At 41.7% G+C, this 22,198-nt stretch overlaps 1 protein-coding gene across 1 annotated transcript in view; it reads left to right on the forward strand.

Annotated features, from left to right (window-relative positions):
• Positions 1 to 11,823: 11,823 nt before the first annotated feature.
• Positions 11,824 to 22,198, forward strand: part of CFAP58 (cilia and flagella associated protein 58) — a 94,740-nt gene continuing 84,365 nt past the window's right edge. The window contains exons 1-3 of the mRNA XM_036437971.2: positions 11,824 to 11,882; positions 15,347 to 15,628; positions 17,682 to 17,830. Of these exons, the coding sequence (XP_036293864.1) occupies positions 11,874 to 11,882; positions 15,347 to 15,628; positions 17,682 to 17,830 (440 nt within the window). The 5' untranslated portion in view covers positions 11,824 to 11,873. The remainder of the gene's footprint in view (positions 11,883 to 15,346; positions 15,629 to 17,681; positions 17,831 to 22,198) is intronic.

A 22,198-nucleotide genomic window follows, 5' to 3' on the forward strand; every position in this document is an offset into this window, starting at 1 on the left:
TCTGCTCTCAGCACAAGGACCACTGTTCTAACCGGGCACATGCGCCATTCATGAGCTGGCGTCTACTTATCTCCCCAACCTCCTATCTCAGTTCATGCTCCACACCAAACTTCTGCACTTCTTGGAACATGTGCTTCTCAGAACGTGATGCTTGATTTGTTCCCACCCACTTGGGTATGCACATGTGCTCTATCTTCTGCTGGTAACCTTCACCCCACCTCTTCCTTTTTCCTGTCACGCGCAATGCACATTAACTCCCCCGCTCCTCCCCACCCCCCTGCATATGTACTCAGTTTTCCAGTCTTCAGATTGGATGATTTCTGTTTTAGGGAGTCTTCCTTGAACACCCACACCTGGATTAGACACTCCCTCCAACTCCCGAAATAGTTTCCATAGCACTTTGTGATTGCTCTAGAAAAAGTGTTTGTGTTTTTTTTTGTTTTGTTTTGTTTTGTTTTTTTGTTAAAGACAGGAAATTACAAAGGATTCAGTTTCTGGGAAAATGAGGGGCCAAGAAGTCAGGTAACCTTTGCTTCGAACACAGAAGTGCTGAAAAAAAAGGAGGAGAGGGGGAAATCTCTAGGTATGAGAGAGGAGGAGGGACCTCTCAGGCACATTGGGGTGTCTGCCAGGAAGATAAGCCCAAATGGCTAAGGACTGGGAGGTGAATACCCACTCAGGCCTTGGGTTCTAGAAAGGTAGAGGTCTGGACTGAGAACCCCACTTAAATCGGGGACACTAAAAAGAATCACTGACTGGAGGACGGAAAAATACCAAGAATCCTCCCACTGGTCCAAGGCCACAATGAGGAAGTTTGTGGTTTGTCTGGGGCTCTGGATGACTTTTTAAAAATGACTGTAAGCGAAACTGAAACCAGAGTTTGCCTATTCCATTCACGGGTGTGAGGTTCCAATTTACACTACCCATGTGCTGAGGGAATTCTGAAGTCAAAACAGAATATAAAAGCTGGTTCCAAAGTGACCCCCTTGGTCCTGTGAGAAGCAAATGCAAAGTTAGTTGTTTATTCTGCTCTTTCCCAGAATGAAGAACTCCCATGGACGATGAGTTTATAGTAAGAAATTATAAACCAAAGTAGAAAATGAACTACATGAGGGATGGATCAATACAGAGGAGAATTAGCCCCTTAAGAACTTGAGACAATGGAACAATTTGCAAGAGACAGTGGAATAGTTCAAAATAACTACAGAGTCAAAATGATAGTACACAGCCGAGACCGGTTTGGCTCAATGGATAGAGCGTCGGCTTGGGGACTGAAGGGTCCCGGGTTAGATAGCAGTTTAGGGCATGTACCTTGGTTGCGGGCATATCCCCAGTAGGGGGTGTGCAAGAGGCAGCTGATCGATGACTCTCTCTCATCGATGTTTCTAATTCTCTATCTCTCTCCTTTCCTCTCTGTACAAAATCAATAAAATATATTTTAAAAAATGATAGAACATAACACTGTGAAAAAAGGATAAGCAAATTTCAAAAAGCACAAATAAAACACATACAAATAAATATTTAGTCATTTAGATTTTCAAACCTCAATGGTTGGAATTCCCGCCCCCCCCTCCCCATTAAGTCAGAAATAACGTATCAGCCAAAAATCCAATAAAAATAACTCATTAAAAAAGGGGAAAATGAGCCGAAACCGGTTTGGCTCAATGGATAGAGCGTCAGCTTGGGGACTGAAAGGTCCCGGGTTCGATTCTGGTCAAGGGCATGTACCTTGGTTGAGGGCATATCCCCAGTAGGGCGTGTGCAAGAGGCAGCTGATGGATGACTGTCTCATCGATGTTTCTAACTCTCTATCTCTCTCCCTTCCTCTGTGTACAAAATCAATAAAATATATTTTTTTTAAAAAGGGGGGAAAATGAATAAAGTACTAATCTCATATAAAAATACTGTTTTAGGAACCTTAAATAAAATATTAACACAGAATCCCAGTGGCACATCAAAAGAATTATTATATCATGAATAGATTAAAAAAAGACAAATGGAAAGATCTTCACCATAGATGCTGAAAAGCCATTAGATAAAATTGGCACCCAAATGTAAACAAACACGTGTGTAGCATAATAAAAAATGAGAGATGAAGTTCACTCCCAAAGCCAATATCATGCTTAATGGGGCAATAATAGAAGCTTTCATGTTAGTCAGTGCAAGATAAAGAATTCTTCTTTTATCCTTTTTTTTTTTAACTTGTCAATTAGTAATGTGCTTGGTTTCAGTAATAGAATATCTGACTATAATTTTATGTGTCTAAAACTATAAGAGACTTAAACAATCAGGGCTTTATTATTTATTTATTTGTTTGTTTATTTATTTATTTATCTTTATTGTTCTGATTATTACAGGTGTTCCTCTTCCCCCCAACCCCCAATAGCTCCCCTCTACCTGATTCCCAACTCCACCCCATGAGTGGACTTAATTATAGGTCTGTAGATAGGAGCTGCAATTGGCTCAATGCTTTGATAGTTTGAGGACTGGTCAAAGTTATGTACACTTACTATTTTAATATGGTATATTGCAAAATTGTCCTCTAAAGGTGTTTCACCAATTTTGACTCACCAATTAAATATGAGAATGTCTGTTTCTTTAAGTCTTTTTCAGCACTGGCTAGTTCCTGATTTTAATTAGTTTGCTTCTTTTATAGATGAAAAAAAAAAAAAAAGATATCCTAATGTCTTGATTTGCATTTCTTTAATTATAAGTGAGGAACATTTTAGTTAATGGAACTTTTCTGTTTGTAAATAGTCATAAATTCACCTATTTTTCTGTTGGTTTGTTTTTCATGATCTTAGATGCTAGTTATGACTTCAAATTCCACAGTGAGAGGTGAGAGGTGATAAACACTGGACCAACCATGGGCAGCTACACACTGTACTTCACCGTCAGGAACATTGGCAATAAAAGCAAAAGAACAAACATGGGGACAGATTTCCTGTTCACCCCCAGCTGTGGTTTTCCCAGTAAATGGAATAAAATACATGACAATGGGAGAGGACAGGAAGCCAGTGTCAGTTATGAAGGGTCTGATGGAAGGAAAAAAAGAACATTTTTCTTGATTTGGCCAATTTCTCACCATCATGAATTCACCTTTGCATGCAATTTTGAGAGATAATAACAAGTTGGCTTACAGGATGCATCATTGGAACAGACTGCTTGGCCGAGACCTCAAAGGTGTCCGTTGAACAGGATGAATGGTTTGCCATTGGCTATTTCTTTACTCAAAGCCTGTCCTGGGAACTCCTCCACCTCCTCCAGGCATGTTGGAGTAATGTTATTTGTAAAATACTTAGAGTAATGCCTAGTACCCAGTGTAAATTTTAACTATTATTATGTTAGGCCAGCAGGGACTTTAGAGATTATTTACCAAACATAAATGAAGCCCTGAGAAGTTAGGTCACTTATAAAGGTCACCCTTTTGCTTTGTGACAACATAATATTAGCTAAAACTTACATTAAGTACTAGGCATTACTCTAAGCACTTTACAAATAACAACTCATTTAATTATCATCATAACCGCATACAATAGGTGTCATTAGCATTCCCATTTAACAGATGAAGAAATGAAGCCTGGAGAGGCTAAGTAACTAACCCAAGGACACACAGCTAGTAAGTGGCAGAGTTGGGATTTAAACCAGAAACTTGGCTCCAGAATCTTGTCCTTAGCTATGATTCTATGTCATGTTCATAGTAAATCCCCTTCAAATGTACAGCACTGAATTTCCCCACAAATGAGATTACAATAGTTAGAATATTTTTCAAACTGTTTTGAAAGTACGTTTTACCGTAGAATCTAATATACTTATACACAGAGTGTTATAATAGCAAGTTTCTTTAAAAACAACCCTTAGGTTTACTATAATATTTGTGACATACCCAGAATATTCCCTCTCCTTTTTTTTTCTATTCCATCTCTTACTCTTTTTTTGAGAAAAGTTACAGGTTATAATTTTACTGAATCATAATCTACAATTTGAAAAAAATGCTCCTCTAAATCAACCTTGTTGCTCAGAGCTTTGTTATGACATGACAGCTCTTAGTGGTTTATACATGTTAAGTTTCCATCCATACATCGCTTGGAGTAGGAAAGACACTCAGGTAATTTCTATCAAGCTCATTTCTGGTCATTAGGTATTTATTGCTCTCACAGTAGTTAATGTCTAAAGATGATACACAGGGACTTTAAAACAAATCACCATGCTGTAATTTTAGGAAAACCTTCATCTATGTATCTAGTCATTCAATAAATATTTGAGCACCTACTATATAGCAGTTATTGTGGCAAACTATGGCCAGTCGGCCAACTCCAGAGCAACACCTGTTTCTGTAAATAAAGTTTTACTGGATCACAACCACGCCCATTCATTTAAGTATTGTCCGTGGCTGCTTTTGTGCTATGATGGCAGAGTGGAGTAGCTGCTACAGAGATCATGTGCCCCATGAACCCCAAAATATATCTTAGTCTGGCCCTATACAGAAAGAGTTTGCAGACTCTGGTGTTAGATTAAAAAATATAATGGCATTTGAGACAGGTCTCTGCCATCCTGTAGATTTGAAGTATCCTGCTTAGCTTCAATTGGGTTTCAAGCTCCTTGGGGAGGAGGGGGTTGGGATTTGTCCAGGCCTTTTGCTTCCCTCGAATTGCCTCGGAGAACACCTGTTCACAGTAGGCGCTCAGCAGGCATTCTCTGCTGCTGAAATTATTCAGTAGATCTGGCAGCAGATATCGGAAAGAAAGCAACCTATTCCTTTAACACGGCAAAGAGTTTCATTTTATAGATGTCTATCTTTGCTGCCATGAGAAGCAGGGCATCAACTTGAGTATCTACTGTGCATTGGCCCTGTGGGTTTAAAAACAAAACAAAACTTGGTTGGTTGTCATTTGCATCAGGATGGGAAGAGAAATGACATAAATGCATTTAATTGTAATTCTTAGTACTTCTGCTCAGGGACCTAGTGTGTACTTGGAGGTGGTTCTGTTCAGCTAAGTTAGAATCTTAAATATTTGTGTTCCAATAGCTTTTAACTTCCCTCAGTCACCACTGACTCCCAGGAGTAGTTGCTGTATGTCTGAGTGTAGAAGCTAATTTCATCCTTCTTTCTTCTTTTCTTCCTTCCTTCTTTTCTCCAGCAAACTTTCTATTTTATGTATCTCTTATGTATCAGCACCACAGATATATGACTGAAAACACTGGTCCTTCCAGTCTTTTGGGAAAGACATAGAAATAAACACATGATTAAAATACAGTCTATTGACAGGAGGAGAATTAGGTTTTCTAGCAACACAGAGAGGAGTGCCAAACCGGGGAGGACTTCCTGGAGGAAGTGACACTTGAGTAACTCACTGGATAAAGTAGGACATTTCAGACAAGGGACCTGCATAGGTAAAATCTAGAGCTATTTGAAAAATGTAGTTGTTGTTGTTGTGTCCCCCCTCCCCCCCGCAGGAAATTTTAGAAATAAAAGTATTGACCCATATTCCAAGGGATGGGTGCTCTGATTTTGAAAAAAAAAAAAAAATCTATTTGTTAACTAATTTACTTACTTATTTACTCACTTATTCAATTTATTTGTGGTGGGAATGGTTATGTGGAACCATTCAGTCTTTTTTTTAAATATATTTTTATTGATTTTTTTACAGAGAGGAAGAGAGAGAGATAGAGAATCAGAAACATTGATGAGAGAGAATCATTGATCAGCTGCCTCTTGCATACCCTCTACTGGGGATGTGCCTGCAACCAATGTACATGCCTTTCAGTCCGCAGGCCGACGCTCTATCCACTGACCCAAACCGGTCTCGGCCATTCAGTCTTTTTAAGCATTCTGGTTAGCAAGTCACCACTAGTTCTAGGTAGGACATCAAACTGTGACCTTGGCCTCTTGGGCAAGATGCACCAACTGAAAGAGCTGGCCTACTCACACTCCAAAGTAATCTGACTGGGAGAAGTGCAGTTGCTGTTAAGCCAATAAAATCCCAGTCAGGTAAGGTGACTGGGTGGTTGTGACACTGTCGTCTCCTTCTCCTGGTAAAACTGATCTGTGGTGGCAGATTGCCGGCCGCTTCATCCACATGCCTGACCTTTCAGTCTTCCTAATAAATCTGCCTGAGCTTTGCTGCCTCCTCTGGTATAAAGAGGGGAGTTTGTATGAAGACCCTCTGGGAACCCATGTCAAATGCTGCACAAATATTCTGTTAAGTTACCTCTGCTGGAAACGGCTCAGATTAAAGAAATAAAATACGGTCCGAACAGCTTTGAAAGCACATGCCAGCTGGGACTCTGCTCTGACATCTCAGGTGAGCATGGGGTCAGCTGATAAATGATAACAATTTTCTGCAACACGTGGGCTTTTAATCTTCCCAACAGACTGGAGGAGAAATGTTAGATATGATGGCCCCAGCAGTTTTTACCAGGTTGCTGGGGGCTGACGGTACAGGTTTTAGATTTCATGGATTCTAAATCCAGAGATTTCACAAGAATGACTGCACAAATAAGACCTATGTTGGTCAAGGCTTTGGGGCTTTATTTTGGTGTGGGCAAGTATAAGCCATGGAAACTCACTTCCTTTGGATGAAACAAATAAGGTGACTTTGTTAGGAAGATGCAGATGATCTAGCACAGTGGTTGGCAAACTCATTAGTCAACAGAGCCAAATATCAACAGTACAACGATTGAAATTTCTTTTGAGAGCCAAATTTTTTAAACTTAAACTTCTTCTAATACCACTTCTTCAAAACAGACTCGCCCAGGCCGTGGTATTTTGTGGAAGAGCCACACTCAAGGGTCCAAAGAGCCGCATGTGGCTTGCGAGCCGCAGTTTGCCGACCATTCTAGCAGAACCTAAGAAAGCAGGTGTTGCTGGGCCTCCTCGGGCTCTGTAACAAGAAACAGAGGGGGCACCAACAGCCAAGGAAACCCTCTGGCCCTCAACTCTCCTTTTCTCTCCTGGGCCTGGGGGTTCCCTCTTTCTGCTCATTTGCTTTATTCTTCCCTCTATGCAACCTACCTTTCTCTGCCTCTCCTGGGTTTCACAAAATGTAGCATGTAAGGTCAAGTACAAGAGCTATGTCTACCATGTACCTTTCCCTGATAATGCTCCTTATTCAATAGTCACTCACTCAATAGTTATCGTAATACATACTGAAAGGCGTGATGGTCATTTGTATTAGTTTGCTGGGGCTGCCATAATAAAGAACTACAGACTGGGTGGCTTACACAACAGAAATTTATTTGCTCACAGTTCTGGAGCCTGGAAGTCGAAGATCAAGGTGTTTGGCTTCTCTGGTGGCCTCTCTGCCTGGCTTGGAGATGGCCTCTTTCTCGTTGCACCATTCCTCTGTGTGTGTGTTTCCCTGGTGTCTCTTTGTGTGTCCAAAGGATTAGGACCCACCCAAATGGCCTCATTTTAACTTAATAACCTCTTTAAAGACCTTATCTCCAAACAGTCACATTCTGATGTACTGGGGGGAGAAGGGGAGCAGGAAGGGGTTAGGGACTCAACATATGAATTTTAGGGGGATGCCATTCAGCCCATAACACCAGTGGAGACAGGGCTGAACAAGACACATGGGATCTTTGTCTTCTTGCTGTTGGACAGCCTGGTAGAGAAGACAGATATTACACAACCATTTCCATGGATACATAATTAATTACCATTGTGGGATGGTCGAATGGGATACATGGTACTTGACAAGATCGTCTGGTGTTGGGGAGTTGGCCAGGAAAGGCCTCCCTGAGGAAGTGAGATTTGTAGGAAGGATGCATGGGCATCAGCCAGGTGAAGAGGGAGGGCTGAGTATTCTAGACAGAGAGCTCAGTGTTTGTGAATTTCAAGTAGTGGGAAAGGACAGACATAGGAGGAATTGAGGAATTCAATGTGACAAGGAGCGGTAGGAAGGCACCAGGAGGTCAAATGGGTCAGATTACAACGGATAGTATGTCTTGACCTCTTCGAGTCAGTGCTTATTACATCCTGCCTTGGACTGTTCTAAAACCTTTTTGTGTGTGTGGGATGTATGTTTGGCTTCTCCTCATGCTCCTTTAGGGAGGAGATCCTTTTGACTCCTTCGTAGTCTGCCCAGTGTGCAGCATAGGCCTGGGGACATAGTAGGTGCTCAGTAAATAAGTGCAGTGGCTGTAATGAGAAGTGAAATTGATAGAAGCACTTTTTATTCGTCTAATTTAGGGGCTAACCCAAGCTTAGTGGGTGTGCTATTCCTAGAGGCTCTAAAAGGTGAGGACTTTTGGTACTATGATGCCACCTAGTGTTCCTTTGTATGACAACAACAAAGGGGCTCAGGTTGGAGGGTTTTTCAGTAATCTGAAAAATCAGAAGCGAAGCATTTTCTCTCATTAGCATATATTAATTTGTCCAACCACCCATGCTCTCATCTAGCCATTCATCCATGTTTATGTCCACATGCATATCCTTCCCGTGAGTTGAACATGCCACATTCCACCTCCTGTGGTTCCCTGATTTCCCATGCTCGGGTCTTTCCTTCCCCACCGTATAAGTAATGCTTTCAAGTATCAGTGTTTAGATTTTCTGAGCACCTGTGTGCTCTCTGTTGACATGGCATGTTCTAAATGATACCACCATATTGTGTTAGAATTGCAGACTTCTCTTTCTTCCTTTCCCCCAGTGGAAAGGGAAGTGGCTCTGCCTTAGTCACGGCTGTGGTTTTTTGCCTGCCTGTGCCTGCATGTAACAGGTACTTAAAAAGAGTGTTTTCTTGATTGGATTACTGTTGCCTCGGCAGGCCACCTGCTTGTGCAATGATCTTTTAAGAAATAACTAGGAGACCAGAAGACACAGAGCCCCACAAGAGTATAAGAAATGGATGGCTATTTCACTCTGATGGTATGATCTTTAGGAATGTTATGGAGACCCTCTAGAATCATGGTGATCCCACAGTTGGTGGTCCCAATGTGTTATCAGGTTTCCCATAAACATACAAGTGACCCAAGACCTGATGCTTGCCCAGCTCCACCTCATTTCTATTAGTGTGGCTTACAGTTTGGTTCAGCCTGCTTTTTCAGCTTCATTTGACACCTCTCCCACCACCTCCCTGCACATGATGCCTCAGCCATATTTTGTTCTGTTTGTCCACTAGATAAGCAGTCTCAGTTCATGAATAAGATATCATGGTATAAATGTTAATTTTTCCAACATTAATTCAGAAAGTCAATGATGTTTCCAAGTAAAATTTCTCACGAGGAACTTGAACAACATAAAAAAAATTATATGGGATGGTAAAGGTTCATGAACAGCTAATGCAATTTTGACCAAGGAAGTAAGGTTGTGGGCCTTGCCCTTTAACCATGACAACTAATATGCAAATTGTCCCCTCCACCAGGAGTTTGATGGGAGTTTGAACAGGGGGCAGAGCCGCTGGCCAACTGCCCAGAGCCCCTCCCCCCTAGCCCAGGGCTGGCGGGGGAAAAGGGAGGCCCCAGCTGGCAACTAGCAGCTGCTAGGGACCATACCCATGCATGAATTTTGTGTACTGGTCCTCTAATAAAAATTTAAAAATATTAAAAAAGGGTTACAAAATTAAGGATCATTGTTCTACAAAAAACATTATAGACAAAATGTCCAGTCTTTGAAAGCAGATTAATATCCAGATATTACAAAGGTTTTTGGGAAATCAAAAAGAAAAAGACCAATAGAAAAACAGGCAAAGGTATTAATAGACAGTTCACAAAAAGGGAATGCATATATAAAGAAACTAGAGCCCCGGTGCATAAGATTAATGAGGGGTCCCTTAGCCCACCATGTGCCCTCTAGCAATCCAGGAGCTCTCGGGGGATGTCCGACTGATGGCTTAGGCCCACTCGCCAGCTGTGAGCCATGATCCATGAGTCTGGCTTCTGACTGAGTGGTGCTCCTGTGTTCTGGCCCCTGGTGGTCAGCATGCATCATAGCAACCAGTTGTTCCACTGTTCAGTCTATTTGCATTTTACCCTTTTTCTATATAGGAGGATTTATTATATAGGATCTCAATATCACTAGAAGTTAGAGAAATGCTAATTAAAAATGTGTTGATGCTATTCAATATTGACAGAAATTTTTAAAAATTGGCTAATTAGATGAGTCAATTTTTATAAAGCACTTAGAATATTATCTGGCACTTAGTAAACACTATATGAATTTTTAAATAAGTAACTACCACATGCTGACAAGGATGGGAGTGGCGGACAGAAACCCTTACACTAGAGTGGAGGGCAGCAATTGTGGTGTGCAATCTAGCAGGACTTGGTGAAGGTAAGTACTCAGGCTTCCATCAAGCTGCTAGACAATTTCGTGGCGTTGGAAAATGGAGTTCACCGCTGGACACGTGAATTTGAAACAGGCATAACTTCTGGGTGGTCAGCCTTCTAGGTTCATGACTTGACTAGGGAACAGAGCTTTTGTGGGAAGAAAAGGAGACATCTTCCTCCAGGAGGGCACATTACAGAAGAGAGAGCTGGGGCTGCTTTTCAGCCCCTACTGGCCTCCTGGCTGGATGTCTCTATGCAGGACAAGTTGCATAAGCGAATGCTATGACCCTGTGCATTCCCTATGACTGTAACAAGCTCACTCCTAGGTATATGTTTCAGAGGAATTTGCACATGGATCTATAAAGGACCACAGACAATCATCACTGCATTGTTTGTTGGTGGTATTAGAGATGCGGAGGCAGCCTTGGTATCTTCCACTTGGGAGGTAGAAGTGAAATGTGTGGGTGTCCAATACAGGGTCCTGTGCAGCAATCAGAAGCAATGAACTGGGATGACCACACCCACTGCAACAGGGATAGATCCTGAAAAGGAATGTCAAGTGAAAAAAAAAAGTAGAAAATAAGATGGCCCCTAAAGTCTGATACCATTATCAAACACAAATGCACTAATAAAAGTGATATACATACTTCAAATTCCATAGCCCAGCACAGTAGCATGAATGCCAAGAGGCTAAGGATGAGGGTAGGATGGGGGTAAAGGGAAAAAGTAGAACTAGAGGGGTCTTTCATGATTTATGAAGAAAGAGAGGGGGAGAGAGAGAGAGAGAGAGAGAGAGAGAGAGAGAGAGAGAGAGAGAGAGAGAGAGAGAGAGAGAGAGAGAGAAATACCTTGAGAGAAGAGCAGATTTTCACAATGTGGTTCAAAGACGTTTTCCCAGGGTGTCTTGAACTCTGCACCCTATTTTTTTCTCACACCATGGACCAAACTCTTTAGAGGCAGAGCCCGTAGTTTCTCTCTCTTCCCTTTTCCTGCCTGTGTTTTACACACACTAACTGCTTCCTAAGGGGTGGAATGGGCTTGAATTGAGATGATTTCTTGTTCCCCAGACAGAGTCTCTGTCGCAGAGGGTGGCTGCCCGCCCTCCCCCATCCAGAACCATCTGGTCCACACGTCCCCATAAGCCTTAGTCTTTGGGCTCTGCTCTGCTGGCTCCCTGCCCCTTCCACAATCCCCTTTCCTCGTCGTCTCCAGCCACTCGCCCTCCCCTTTCTCTTGGCAATTCCCAACGTCTCTGCACACCCTGGGACTCCGCCTAGCTTCTCATTTCCATGGCCCAGCCCCATTTGGGAGATTTGCATATTTCTAGGCAGCACGTGGCCCCCGTGGGAGCCTCAGGGGCGCCTCCCCCTTCGAAACTCCGTGGCGCCCGGAGAGAGCGTGGCGGTTGCTAGGCGACGGGAGGACGCCCCGGCGTCCGCGGGCGCCGCTTGCCCCCGGCCCGCCCCCCCACCCCCCGCCGGAAATAGAAATATTGTGGCGTGGTTTTAGACGCTGGGACCAGTGCACAGCCCTTTCCTCCAAAGCCCACCGGGTTTCTGCGACCTCCACCGCAGCCTCGGAGGCTGCCCGCAGAGAGCGTCAGGATGGCCGAGGTCAGGAGGCAGCGCCCCTCTCCGTCGCCTCTCTCTCAACCCTCTTCTCCCCCCTCTACCCTCCCTGTTCCTCTCCTACTGTCCACTTAACCTCTGTCAGACCCTCGGATTCCAGTATTTTCCCCATTAATATCCTAACCTCACCCCACCCTCCCCTGGCCCAGTTGGCTCTGGCCCCTTGACCTCCTGTCCCTCCTTCAATTGGGTGGATTCCCCTCCCCTCTATCTCCCCTCCCACCCCCCACCTCCAACTATTACATTGGCGCAGTGCTAGGCCCGGTAGGAAATGCAAGACTGGCACCCACTCCTACATTTTGAGCCGCAAGAAAGAGACATATAGATATATAGATGGCCCACGGACTGATGGGACCTTCAAGAAGGCTTAGGAGATATCTCCTGTAACTCTTATTCACTGACTCTTGTATACCTGTCACACCATGATTCCCTATCACTTAAGCACCTTATGTGACACATCTTCATTAAGTACTTCACCCATCACCTCTGCCCTGTGTTATCCTTGGCCATTGTGTTATGATCTTGTGGCCTTTATTCACTCTCCAACCTTGTAGCTCACCCCATCTTCAGCCTCACTGATGAGGGGTAATCTCTGCAACCCTTCAAAGACAGCTGTCTGCCCATTAGCACCCTCATTTGTAACTTCGATGGCTGGTCCCTGTCATCACTTGCCATGCATAGTCCTCGTCCACCAAGGCCCTACAGAATCCTTCGTGGCCCTATCAGAGCTCTCCCCCATCTCACCCATCACGTGGTCAGTCCCATTGAGGATCAGCTACAGGATTTGTGGGGCTCAATGAAAAATGAACATTCAGAGCCCCTTGATAAAATTTATTAAGAATTTCAAGATGAGACAGTAAAGTAGTAAAATGAGGCCTGTCTGAGCAAGGGGCCCTATGCAACCCATGAGGCCAGCCCTGGTCCCAGCTCCTGTCACCACCATCATACTCCCACCCCTATTGGTTCCCATGTCTCCTCTACACCATTCACATCCCCTCAGCATGCCTCGTCCTCCATGTCTAATCTCCCCTTCTAAACTCCATCTTCCGTGGCCAAGAGTTCCCTCTCCTTATCATGCAATCTCTTTCATACCCTCTATCTTCCTTCTGCCTGGGCTCCATCATCTCTTGTCTCTCTCATATCCATACTGCTGGGGCCATATTTCTTTTCCCCACTACTCCCACTTATTCATATTTTCTTCCCATCTTCTCCTCCCGTTCCTTCTAAGTCTCCCTTTTCCTTGTTTTGAGTATTTCCTCCACCCTCCACTACTCATTGGTTTATTTCACTCTTCTTCATTTTCCATATATTAGCTCCAGATACCAATATTATGAAATAATTACTTCCCAGTCTTCTTTTCCTATCATTATCTCCCCTTATTCTTTCTATTTTTCTTCTCACTTGATCTCAGCCAACTTTTTCTCATCTCGGCTTTCATAAGTCTTAATTCCCACTCTGGCCTCATTTTTCATTGTGGCTCTTTCCCTTTTCCTTCTCCCCATTGATTGCTATTCCCAGCACATATCAATAGAACAGTGTCTGGCAGATAGTAAACATTCAATTGAAAGGTGTTGAATGAAGAAGCAACAAGGTTCCTTTCTGATTAGTTCCTGTTGAAACTATGCTTCCAAAATAGATAGCTTTATATGCCAACTGGTTGTTGGTCACAGTCAAGAGACATTTTTTGCTTTCCTCTTAATAGTATATTTAAAAAATAGAAATATCAACACATTTCTTTTGTTCATCCAAATTTCTTTAAAACTTTTCTTTCTCCGATATTTCCCTACTCCTGTGCTAAGGGCCAGGTGTGCAGGGAAAACCTGGTCTGCCAATAAATCATTAGGCTGGTGATCAAGTGTTGACATTAATACCATTTACAGGGATGGAGCTGAGAACATTGCCATGATGAATTTTTGGGTGTGCTCATGTTTAGCATCAACAAGGGGAAAGCACAGAGCAGCAGCAGCTCCATATTTCCTTAATATGGCTTTTTCCTCCTTTGTGGAATTGCAATAATCTGCTTTTAGTCAGGAAGAAAACTTCTGTTGAATTTAACATTGTTATATGAAATGTTATAGATATGCTCGTAACTCAGAAATCTGTTTTAAGATGTGGGCTCTGTTTTGCTTGCATGCCATCTTTAGAAATGAATCAAGGGTACGAGTGTTTTTGAAAACCAAAAATATGTAGAGTTGCCTTGGCTTGGTGCTGCAATAGTCTAATCTCTGCCTCTGTCTTCACATGCATTTTCCTGTGTGTGTCTGTGTCCAAATCCACACCCTACCCACTGGTTTTGATTGAGATATAACTAATATGTAATATTATATTTGTTTTGGGTATACAATATAATGATTTGATACATGTATTGTATATACTGAAAAATGATTACCACAGTAAATTTGGTTAACATCCATTACCCCACAAAGCTATAATCCACTCAGCCTCCTTTTATAAGGTCACTTGGGTTAGGATACACCTTTCTCCAGTATAACCTCAACCTAACTAATTATATATGCAATGACTTTTATTTACAGATAGAGTTAGATTAAAAAGTACTGGGGTTAGAACTTCAACATAACTTTGTGTGTGTGTGTTTGAGGCAGGGGCCACTATTCAACCCATATGCTAGTAACTAACTCCTAGGTTCTCATCTAAATCATAGCCAGGCTTGCTTGAATCACATTTGTATATCTGGGCTGATAGTTTTAAGAACTTGTCTACATAATCATGGAAAAGGCCCATGAACATTGCACAGGGAGCATTTCTGTATACTTGTGGAGATGACCTAATTTTCTTAAGGGATAAAAATGATGGAATATTTTGTAGGAGACTCATTGCATATTTCTTATGGGTTTCACCATGAGTATGTGTGATTTCATGGTATTTATACCAAATTTTCCTATGTCTGAACTCAACATGCTGTGGACTCCCTCTGCAATCCTCAGGGCAACAAGAAGTAGGATGAAATGAAAACAGATCAGGGTTTGGTACAGCTGTACATTGTAACAGCTATAAAAATTTTTTGAGTGCCTACTGTTTGCCAGACACTTGGCTACATGTTGAACATGAATTATCCTATTTGATCCAATCCATAACAACACCATATGGTAGGAAATATTATATTCAGGGATGTTGGGCAAAAATAGGTTTACAATTGTTATACAAATAAATAGTACAATAATTAATAAATAATAATACAGGAATAAACTCTGTGTTTTGTGTACGTACAAATGTAAACCTACTTTTGTCCACCCTTGTATATCTTAATAGCATCAGGGGATGAACATCATATAGTTTTTCCCTTCCCAACATACAGTCTTAAATGTCCTAACTGTTCAGGGCTTTTAATTGGCTTGTCTGAAGGCCTTTTATTCGTAGATATTCACAGCAATTTTTGAATAGTCACGGAGTAAAGGTTGCAGTGCTCATTCCCATCCCTGCCCGTACAGGAAAAGAGTGACAAAGCAGTGCTGGAAGAAACTGCATTTGAAGAAATCGAAAGGGATTTTCACGAGGTTCTCAATGAACTTATAGGAGACAAAAGTCTGGAGAAATTTAGGCTTGAATATGAGAAGCTTCATGCTGTGATGAAAAAGTCTTATGAAAATGAAAAGCGTCTGATGGCCAAATGCAGAGAACTAAATGCAGAGATTGTGGTTAATTCCGCGAAGGTCGCCACTGCCCTGAAGCTCTCTCAGGATGACCAGACCACCATCGCATCCTTGAAAAAGGTCAGTGATCTTCTAGAGATGAGATCCGTGGAGAGCTGCGTCCTGTATGTAAATGCATCCTGTATTTAAAACATCATCTTTTCATCATATTGACAGCTCTGGGCTGATAGTAAATGAGTTAGTAAGGTAAAATTTACATGATTTATGTATTCATTAAGCCTAGGGAATAATGTTCATTTTCAGAGGAAAGACTTAGGCTGGATGAGTTTTACTGTTCAGAAAATAATGTAAAACTTCACTGGCCTGGTTTCGAAAAACTATTGGGCTAGCCAAAAGAATTAGAGGCAAGTAAGAGCAATATTCGGGATCTTAGCATGTCTATGTCTTGTTTGATACAAGATGAGTAATTAAATATCTCATAATGATAGCTTGGTAAAGATATTTCCATTTTCCCACTTTTTTTTTTTGTTTCTTACTGTTTTAGGAGATAGTAGCTTGAAAATACTCAAATAGTAATGTTCATATTTCCTCTTAGCATCTCTTTGCTTCTGCCTTGATCCTCCCAGTTCCTCAAAATGGGAGAGCAGGGATTTGGTCTGGCTTTGTCTTACACTTTCTTTTTCATCCTGAAGCGTGTTGCATTATTTTGAAGGTAAAACATAAATGTTCCATGTTGATTTTAGGGTGATAAGAGGTTAAGGCATCTTAATTTATAATGAAAACCCTAGTGATGAGAAAAAAAACCTCACAAACTTTTAAGAAATTCTTTTGATGTCATGATATTAAATGTCAGCCACTTCAAATAAATTTCCAAGACTAGTGCAAAATATGACATGTTTTCTTAGAAACAACTTTTTTTGAAGTGTTATTTTCTTCCCGTTGTCATTTCCTTCTTTGCTGAAAAATCAACATAAAGAAGGCTCCAGTTCATTTTATAATGAAAACACACACACCTTTTATTGAAAATTTAAAAAGTGGAAATGGAAGTTATGAATTGCTTAAAATCTAATTAGTGAAGTTGATTTGGACAAATCTTCGTATAATCATATTTTCATTTAAATATTCTTCTTATGTTTTGCTAAAAATAGTACATATGGTTGCTATCGAAAAAGATGTCCCAATAAAGTGACACTTTGTCTTAAATCACTGAATTGTAACCCAAGGGCCATCTCTTTCTGTTATAATAGCATGAATTTATTTAATTAAATTAAATTAAATACTTTCTACCACTCATTCTATTCCTTGTCAACATGAAAGTGGAATATTTTTTTTTACCTTAAGCCAACACGTTCTTACCTGCCTAAAAAATTCACATACTAATGGGTGAAATTTTGCAAGAAAATTAAGTGGCAGGGTAAAAACAAGACTGTTGCAATAGTTACTGTGCTTTGTTCATTAATTTGAAGGCTGTAGTTCACTTTTAAGTATTTATGTTAATATTCAACCATGCATTTCATAATAGTAGGGAAGCCAAAGCTACATGAGTCATTGCTGTGGGTTTTGTTCTTTCTTTATAATCATTTGATGGAAAGGCCTGGGCTTGAGTTTCTGGAAATGGGAATTACCAAGGCCCTTGTGCACAATTAGATCACAGCAAAGACCACTTTGCTATGGCTTGTTCTAAATTCACATGGCCATTAGGAGTCCGCTTGGAACCTAAGGACAAAATATATCTTTTAAAATTCAGAATCTATCAGGAGCTTCACAGTTAGGGCTTAGATCCAAGATCATTCCTTATGTGATAAAGTTTACTTAAAAAATCTGGACTTGGAAAGCACATAAGCTTTTCTATCTTGACATTTTTTAGCAGAAACATCCTCCTATGATAGTCACCCTTGAAGATTCTGAGTTTTGTAGCCACACTCACTAACACAAGAAAAAAAAATACCCTTTTCCAGTACCCCCTTAAAAACTGGTGTTCAGCATGGATTAGCTCATGTTGAATAATTCAGTCACTCAGTACAAATTTAAAGCACAATGTATACTATATGATCTTCTTTCCCCATAAATGACTACTGGATGGGAGTGGTTTTATTATTCTGTTTACCCAGTTCACCTTGCATCTGGAACCCTGTGTTTGAGTTTTCTCACTGATGTCCTGTGGCCCATCTAGGAAATTGAAAAGGCCTGGAAGATGGTGGACGCAGCCTATGATAAAGAGCAGAAGGCGAAGGAGACGATTCTTGCTCTGAAAGAGGAAATCGTGAACTTAACCAAACTAGTCGAGCAAGGGTCTGGCCTGACAATGGACCAGGATAGCAAGTAGGTCATAGCCTTTTGTATATTTGGATTTGCCTTTGTAGAGGACTCCTTCAGCAGACAGCCTGCGGTTTGCCGGTGTCACTTTGAACATGATATAAAACTCTTTCTTTTTTTCTGGTTTCCTAGAGATTGTTTTCTGTCTATTGCTATTTTTTCTTTTTAATACTGCCTTTCTCCCTGTACAAAACTCCTAATTTATGATTATATTAAACTTTTGGGTCTATAAGAATCAGTACTACAGTTTCAAAATGAATAAAGGTTTCTTTCTTTCAAATGTGTGTGGAAGGAACTGGCTGCTTTTTGGCTCTAATTTCCAGCTCCTCCCATGTACCACTCCCCACCCCACTTCTCTCCAATTAGTGGCATCACCATCCTTCTGGCTTCTCAGGTTCTTGGCCAGAAAACAGAGTTATTCTTCATCCTTAACCACTCCTTCTTCCCTTAAAACTTCGTCTTGCTTTTCTTTCTTTTCTTTTCTTTTCTTAAATATATTTTATTGATTTCTTACAGGGAGGAAGAGAGAGGGACAGAGAGTTAGAAACATCGATGAGAGAGAATCATCGATCAGCTGCCTCTTGCACACCCCCTACTGGGGATGTGCCTGCAACCAATGTACATGCCCTTGACCGGAATTGAACCTGGGACCTTTCAGTCTGCAGGCTAACACTCTATCCACTGAGCCAAACCGGTTTCAGCAAAAACTTTGTCTTGTTGATTCAGTCGTTCCCTCCCCGCTATCTCTAGTGCTGCTGCCTTGGTTTGGACCTCCCTTCCCCTGCTGGACTTGGTAGTAGACTCCTAGCTGGTTCCCCTGCCTTCAAGGAAATATCGCTTCACCATCTGCCACCTGCCAGGTTTATGGTGCTGAAACATGTACCTGCATGCTTCCATCCCCAGCAAAAACACCTTTGAAAATCTATCCATTCTGAAAGGATAAAGCCCCAAATCTTGAACGTGTTTTCTGGGCTCTTCATAGATGTGCCCCGGTTAGGCTGGCTCGATTCATGTCCAGCAACACCGTGCTTACTTGCCTCCACACCTTTGAACGTGTTGTTTTCTATGCCAGGAATGCTTAGCATGGATAGAAAAAATGGCAGTGTATGTTATTCTTTCCTTCTCCAGGCAGTACACAACTATGCATCCTTCAAGACCCATCTCAGACACTTTCTTAACTTCATGGCCATCAGCATCTCTATTCCAATTTCCCTCCCATCCCCAGATTCAATGACCAAGCAGAAAAATCACAGTTTCCATAGGATCTTCATATACCTCAAGTATGGCACTGATCACATTGAATTGAAATTAGTTGTTCATGTGCTTCTGTATCCATTAGTCTGTGAACCCCTTGATGTAAGACATCTTTACCTTCCCTTCAGGGGCCTAGCCCTGTGCATGCCATGCAAAACCTTGCATTACTCAGGAATGAATATGCACTTTCTTAGTCATCTTTAACCAAATGTAACTGCCATCTAGATTTCTTTTTTTTTAATTGATATTTTTATTTTTTATATTTTTAAAATAAATCTTTATTGTTCAGATTATTACAGATGTTCCTCTTTTCCTCCTCCCCCAATTGCTCCACCAGGTTCCCACTCCACCCTCTGCCCTTTCCCCACCCCCCATTGTCCTCATCCATAGGTGCACAGTTTTTGTTCAGGCTCTTCCCGCACCCCCTACTCCCCCTTTCCCCAAGAATCATTTCCCTTCCATACCTCTGATTCTATTATATTCACCAGTTAATATTGTTCATCGGGTTTTTTAATTCCCTTGTTGATAGTTACGTATTTGTTGATCATAATTTTTATCTTTATCTTCTTCCTCTTTTTTCAGCAATTCATATAATTCTGGTTTGGTGGTTAGCTTTTTTTTAAAAAATTTTATTTGTGAAGCTCTTTATTTGGCCTTCAATTCTGAGTGATAGCTTTGCTGGGTAGAGTATTTTTGGCTGTAGGTTCTTACTATTCATCACCTTGAATATTTCTTGCCATTCCCTTCTGGCCTGCATGGTTTCTGTTGAGAAATCAGCTGACAATCGTATGGGTGCTCCTGTATAGGTAACTCCCTGCTTTTTTGTCTTGCTGCTTTTAATAGTCTCTCTTTGTCTTTTGCTCTTGGAATTTTAATTATGATTTGTCTTGGTGTGGTCCTCTTCGGATTCCTTTTGTTTGGGGTTCTGTTCTTGGACTTGTAAGTCTATTTCTTTTCCCAGGTGGGAGAAGTTTTCTGTCTCTATTTCTTCTAGTATTCTTTCGGTATCTTGCTCTCTCTCTTCTTCTGGGACCCCCATAATTCTGATGTTGGTTCATTTGAAATTGTCCCAGAGGTTTCTTACACTATCTTCAACTTTCTGGATTCTCTTATCTTCTTGCTTCTGTGGAGGAGTGTCCTCTGGCTCTTTGTGTTCCAAATCTCTGACTTGATTCTTGCGATCTTCCATTCTGTTTTTAGGACTCAGTATAATATTTTTTATTTTAGACAATGTATTCTTTATTTCTAGTTGATCCCTTTTCATATCCTCATAGTCTCATTTATTTTATCTGCCTTTTCTAGGAAATTCTTGAAAAACTTTATAAGCGTGGTTTTGAACTCTATATCCAGTTGCTTCTTGTTCTCCATTTCTTTTGTTTGTGATCTGTTTCCTTGTCTTGGCATTTTCTCAGCTTCCCTAAGTTGGTAGGGTGGCTTTGTGTGCTAAGGTGTCCTATATGGTTCAGTGGGTCAGCCTCCCAGTGACCTGAGGTGGACAGTCTTGGTGTAGCCCTTTGTGAGCTGTATGTGCAGTCTTGTTGTTAAGCCTTGCTTGTTGTTGGTATCACTGGGAAGCGTTGATCTCTAAGCCAATTGGCTATGAGGATCAGAAGTGTCTCAGCTAGGAGGGTTTCTGTATTCTGCTTGGATGGGGCAGAGTCTTTGGGTGGCACAGACAAGCCTTGGTGAATCCCGCAAGATTGGTTGCAGGTGCAAGCACCCCTTTGGTATAGGTGCAGACAAGCTTTGGATTCCTGTCTGTCCCTCCCTAGGAGAGTCCTATTCGCGGCGAACAAGAAAGCTAGCCACTGGAAGGGCTTCTGTGCTCTGCTTGGATGGGGCAGAGTCTCGGTGTGGTGCAGACAAGCTTTGGTTAGCCCCTCCCTATGAGGGTCTGGTTTCTGAGTCCCGCAGTAATGGCTGCTGGCTTCATACACCTCTGAGAGATCTCTGCCCACTGCCTGACTGTCTGGCCTCTCCCTGTCTGGGGCCGTCTATCAGCACAATAGGGTGGTTCTGTTTTCCTCCCAATCAAGAAAGCTAGCCGCGGATTAGCTGTCTGCCCTCTCTATGCACAGGGAGTAAGCCAGTAGCGAACCCAGCCTGCCCTCTCTGCACTCCACAAGCATGCCAGCAGCGAAGATGGGTGGCGGCCTTTTCACACGCAGTTCACCGTACCTTCACAGTTCCTGTGGTTCAGGATGCCTTCTCTCTCCTTCCCAGATGGTAGAGCCTCCTCTCAGGCAGCCGTCCGGTGCTTCGGGGTGATGTTTCCCCTGTTTTCCATTTCTAAATTCAAATTTGCTGTGGTAGGCTGCATTCAGGTGTCTACCCTATGCTGCCATCTTGGTTTCTCCATCTAGATTTCTTATGCTTTCTAGATGCATTTATCCAATGTGGATAGTTAATAGTTCTAAGTGTAGGTATTGGGGGAGGGACTAGAAAAACATAAGATATGGTATCCATCATATTTAATATTTAATCATATAAATTATTTAATATTTTTTAATTAAGGAAGTCAAACATAACCAGAGCAGCTACTGTAGAGCAATGTGAGGGAGCTGACTCAGTTAGGACCATGGTAAGCAAATTGCAGCTCGAGAGCCACATGCGGCTCTTTGGCCCCTTGAGTGTGGCTCTTCCACAAAATACCACGGCCTGGGTGAGTCTGTTTTGAAGAAGTGGTGTTAGAAGCAGTTTAAGTTTAAAAATTTGGCTCTCAAAAATTTTTAATCATTGTACTGTTGATATTTGGCTCTGTGGACTGAGTTTGCAGACCACTGAGTTAGGAGGCATTTTAATGAGAAGTGGCACCTGGTTAAGGAGGGAAATTGAAGAAACTGGCCCAGATTTTATTTTCAATAGTGCACTCAGGTTACTCTCTTCATAGTAACCTTAGGATTTGAGGTTTTGTTTCTGGAAAAGAGTTTCAATGTGGTTTTATGTTATATCAAAGCTGCTGGTAAAAAAACATCAGATTATTGTTGTTTGGAAAAGTCCTTTGATAACTGTCAGCTGCAAGGGCCTCTGCTTTCTCAGCTCCAAAGTGGCTGCCTTGCTTTAGTCTAATTCTGTTGCACAAGTCATATCAGACATAGTTTTTCTGCTTTCAAAATGCTA

Source organism: Pipistrellus kuhlii, unplaced genomic scaffold (assembly GCF_014108245.1).
Source record: "Pipistrellus kuhlii isolate mPipKuh1 unplaced genomic scaffold, mPipKuh1.p scaffold_m20_p_15, whole genome shotgun sequence".
Taxonomy (NCBI): Eukaryota; Metazoa; Chordata; class Mammalia; order Chiroptera; family Vespertilionidae; genus Pipistrellus; species Pipistrellus kuhlii.